The sequence below is a fragment of the Pistacia vera genome, unplaced genomic scaffold, assembly GCF_008641045.1.
Source record: "Pistacia vera cultivar Batoury unplaced genomic scaffold, PisVer_v2 Contig439, whole genome shotgun sequence".
Taxonomy (NCBI): Eukaryota; Viridiplantae; Streptophyta; class Magnoliopsida; order Sapindales; family Anacardiaceae; genus Pistacia; species Pistacia vera.
In genome coordinates this window covers 408,495-413,176 of record NW_022196267.1, presented here as the reverse complement: position 1 = coordinate 413,176, position 4,682 = coordinate 408,495, and the positions used below count along the sequence as shown (strand labels likewise).

Below are 4,682 nucleotides of genomic sequence, written 5' to 3'. Positions count from 1 at the left end.
ATAGTATTTTCCTGTAATAAAATCACACACATTATTTGAATTCTAGGGCCTCAAAAGTGGAGCCAATGCGCTATAATACGTAAAGAAGATACTTATACCTGGTGGAGGATGTGGGAATCCATAATTAGGATCATCAAGAATTGAATTTAAAACTCTTGAATCATGCGCAGATCCTTTCCACCCAGTGACGACATATCTGAACATCATCCTAAAGTCGCATACAACCGTTATATTCTATGACAACGTTCCTTTGCGATTCTGGTACCTATCGCCAAACTCCAATGGAACCGAAGCGTACACATGTTTGCCATCAATGGCTCCAATACAATCCTATCATCAAAATTGAATTTTAGTAATCTTAGCCGACTATCAACATTAATAATACAATGAACTTAACTACCCACTAATATAAAACATAATGAAGATATACCTTAAAGAAAGGGTAATATTTTCTATTGGTCGATATTTCCAGTGAAACATCACTGAAGTCAGGTGGCCTGATAAACCCTGTCTTCAACTCACATATCGCCTCACAAACTTCGCCAACATATCTAGAGATCGTCTCACCTGAATGTTGGAAATCCTCCATCATCATTCTGATTGTCTCGTTTTTACCAACGATTATCAAAAATATCATGACTTGTTCTTCAATACTCATCCTCCTATTTGATCGCAATTTCCCTTGCTGTGCCAAAATGTAACATAAGTTTGTAAAACAGTCTTTTTCCATGCGGCACTTGTCAAAAATTCTGTCATCAGGACCATTGAGTACTTCCAACATGTAATCATGGCTAGTTAATATGGATGTATGTCGTAAGTGACGCCCATTTGTTTCTAACGCGGCAACTGCGCACAGTGCAATAGTTATATTTGTCAGTATTTTTTCTTCGTCATTTGCAAGTCGTCTTCTTCCTATATGCCTAGATGACGCCATTTAAACCTGGACATTTGCAAAACATTGATCAACATTTAACAGTTGTTGTAGTACTTAGCAAAATATAACAGTCAATTTTTAATTCTAATTCCAATCCTAAACTCATATGAAACATGTTATCTCACATAAAACAATAGCACAATGAATAAGTTCATATAGTAGTCGACATTTGGGGACATTTTCGAATCAAGGTGCCGAAAAAAAAGTTTGGTTTAGCCGCAAAAGGATAAGTGCCCAATGGCGCATCCAAAATTATGGGCAAACACTTAGGACATACAAGGTCATCTACAAATTGCAAAAGTCGTTATAAATCCAATTAGCCTTTTACGAATATCTCCTGCCACCCTGGATTTTGATATAAGTACTTGACAATCGGCATGTAAAACTCTGTGGGTACTTGCATGACCGTCAAGATGTCAATACAATGGCTCATGGAAAACATATCAGATGGAGCAATGGTGTTCTCTTCGTCCCCCTCATCTCCACTATAATTGCTAACCCTCGATCCCACATAAGCACCTTCGTCAATCTGCCAATGACATCCACAAGTGCCTGTCTTGGGCCGCTTCTCTTCTTCCTATTTCTCGGTTTTGCATGACCATATGTGTTTGGCCGTTTTTCCCTTGTTGTTCGATCCGGACCAAGTTTGAAGTCACTATCATCAATGTCAACCGATCCCTGATTAGAAAAAGTGAAGTTTTCCATCGGTTGAGACGTCGATGTGTACGCATATCTCTATGTGGTAGTTTGCTTCTCAAATATGACTTCATAAAGCTCCTTGTGAGGAAGTCCCTTGTGGAAAAATTGATGCGTCTATGGGTTTTGCTAATAATGAAAAATAAACATATATTAATATCTGTCAGTCCCAAAAAAAAAAAAAAAATCGTAAAAATATGGTGTCGTTGATTAATATGAATTAAAAATTTTAAAATTTACCTTGATATATTCTTGTAAGGGACACGTTGGAGTTTGCGACTCATGATCCCAACCAAAGCCCATGTGTTGAAGCAATTTCCATCATGCTTGATATACTTTTCTCAAGCGAAAGTACTTAGAGGCTAGTTGTGTCACGTTGAGTCTCCTCTCAACCAATGATGATAAGTCATCCAACATTTCCTGGTAATCAGCTGTTTTTAATGAAGTACCATGGGAAGTTTTCGCCCGCTCAGACAACAGGACCATAAATTTGTGGGTCAACTTAGCGGACTAGTTCACATTATCACTCATCTAATAACAGTACAGTGAGAATTTTACAAGATTGGGACACCATACTAATTAGCAAACACATTACCAACACACATACGCACATTTAAATGTCATAAATTAAACACAGATAAATCGTTACCTCGTTTGATCCAACACTACTTGAAGTCGTCAATGTAGGGGAAGATACGAGCAATGTTGACCAACAGGGTGTATGAAGAACTCTAAGTCTAGAAAAACGTCAAAACTTCCTTTTCTGCTGAAAGTAGTAATCGATCCTACGACGGCGGGCCAAATTATACCGACATTTGTTCATATGATCGTAATTTGTTCTTACGATAAAATAACGATGTCGAATCTGCAAAATAAATATATAAGTCAGACAAATCCCAAAAAAATATTTGGAATAATCCCAACAAAATTTACTCCTAAAATTTCTCCATGAACTCGCCACACAACACTCACCACACACTATTCTCTTTCTTTTTTCTTTTTTCTTTTTTCATTACCTATACAAGAGTATGGGTGGGCTCCTCCAGACAAGTGGGTTTTCATGAGAAGATGTTGCTCCACCATTTCATATCCACATACCAACTAGTAGTAATAATTAATAAAATATAGCATATTCATATAACAAAGCTTCAATGATAGGAACCTGAACGGTGGCACAAGCAAGTTCTGTTTAAGTACCTACTTCATTGATATCATAATCGGTAGTCCTAACCTATAAACCAATCTCAATCCCAAGATTTGGTTGTTCTAAGCTACATTAAGACAGCAATAAATAAAGTAAAACTCTTGCTTTACAAATCTAAGCTGGAAAGTGGAATTCTCTTCTAGCCCTAGCATGTCCACATCTGGTTAACACTTTATAACATGGAGTTTATAAAGCATTACAGTTAAAATATAACACATGAATATAAAATGTACAAGTTGTTAGTCCCTTTCAAGATTAACATCAATTTGTTGTTTGTATCTTTAATGAATTTTAGGAACAGACTGGTGGAATTGGACCTAATTAACCAGTTTTTGCCCACTTTAAGATAGGTACATTTATGTTTAATTTTTGAGCTAAAAAATCATCCTGTTGCCTGTATTTTTAGGTGCCAATCTGTGTAAAAAGAAAATGAAAGAGATAGGTGCCAACTAGTGTAAAAAGTAAGTGAAAGAGATAGGTTCCTAGATCCAACAAAGAAACTCGCCTATGGAGACAGCGTTGGAGGAGGGTGGCCGATGATGGTGGTGGCTATTCAAGATCGTGCGACGGTGGACCTCGAAGCCTGAAACGTCTGGGCAATGGGCAGATCTTGAATGGTGGTGTGTTTAGAAGATAGCATGACGGTGATGAGTGGTGGTCGAAGCTGGTGGCCTGGGGTTGGAGGAGGATGGTCGACGATGGTGGTGGCTATTCAAGATCATGAGACGGTCGACCTCGAAGCCCGAAACGTCTGGGCAATGGGCAGATCTTGAATGGTGGTGTGTTTAGAAGACATGATGACGGTGATGAGTGGTGGTGGAAGCCGGTGGCCTGGGGTTGGATGGTGGTGGATCTTGAAGATCGTGTGACGGTGGTGGTCTAACACCGAAGTGTGTGGGCGTTGCAAGAGGTTCAACAGTCGTGGAGGAGGAAGAGAGATTCCCGGTGATGAGTGGTAGCGGAAGACAGACAATGTGCAGTGGGTGGAACATATTTAATTTATATGGCCACTTTTGGGACATAGATCTTGGGGAAGGAGAGCTGCAAGATCTCAGGTTTGTTTTCTGATTCAGAAGGAAGATTGTTTGGAGATAGATTTGGGAATTGAGAGAATGATTGTGTGTGACGATGGTGAAGGAGTGAAGACAGAACAAAAAGAAAGACAAAAAAAGTGAAGAAAGAAGAAGAAGAAAGCACTACAAAATAGACAGACAACAGTCACAATTGTCAGAATCGAATTTTGAAGATTGTGTTTTCTGAATAATAAAACAGACACTTTACTCTGAAAATAGGATAAGAAATAGGGTAGAAAATATTAAAACAATGATAAAGTTATTAAGTTAATTATATTAATTCAAATTTCTTTGACGAACATAATTACAGCTTCAACTCAAATCATAGTTGGATACTATCTCAATACTAGTTAAAAGGCCTGCGAGTTGTGTGGGTTGCTTTTAAAATTGGTTTAAAGGCCTGCGAGTTGTGTGGGTTGCTTTTGATATTGGTTTAAAGGCCTGCGAGTTGTGTGGGTTGCTTTTGAAATTGGTTTTCGACATATTGTTTATCTTTTGGATCATGTTTATTTGGTTATCAATTTGATTTTGATATTATATTATTTTTTTTTTTTTGGAAATTTTGATTTATTGCTATTTGTATTTTATTTTATAGCTAATCTTCCTTGCTCTTTGGCTGGATAATTTTCTTAGGAGAACACCAAAAACAACCGCTCTTTCAAGGTGGAGAAGGCAAACCCTGTGATGAATTTGCAGAACTGAATGGAGAAGAAAATGATTTCAATTTTGATGAAAAAGAAGCTGACAGTTGGACAATGTCAAGATAGCATCAATG

The 4,682-nt window shown here is 37.7% G+C and overlaps 1 protein-coding gene across 1 annotated transcript; it reads right to left on the bottom strand.

The window, feature by feature from the left end:
• Window positions 1-234: 234 nt before the first annotated feature.
• On the bottom strand, window positions 235-934 carry LOC116144141. Its single transcript, XM_031429596.1, has 2 exons — window positions 431-934; window positions 235-330 (listed from the first exon to the last, which is right to left on the bottom strand). Exons 1-2 carry the CDS (start codon window positions 932-934, stop codon window positions 235-237), a joined length of 600 nt encoding a protein of 199 aa, XP_031285456.1.
• Window positions 935-4,682: the final 3,748 nt, after the last annotated feature.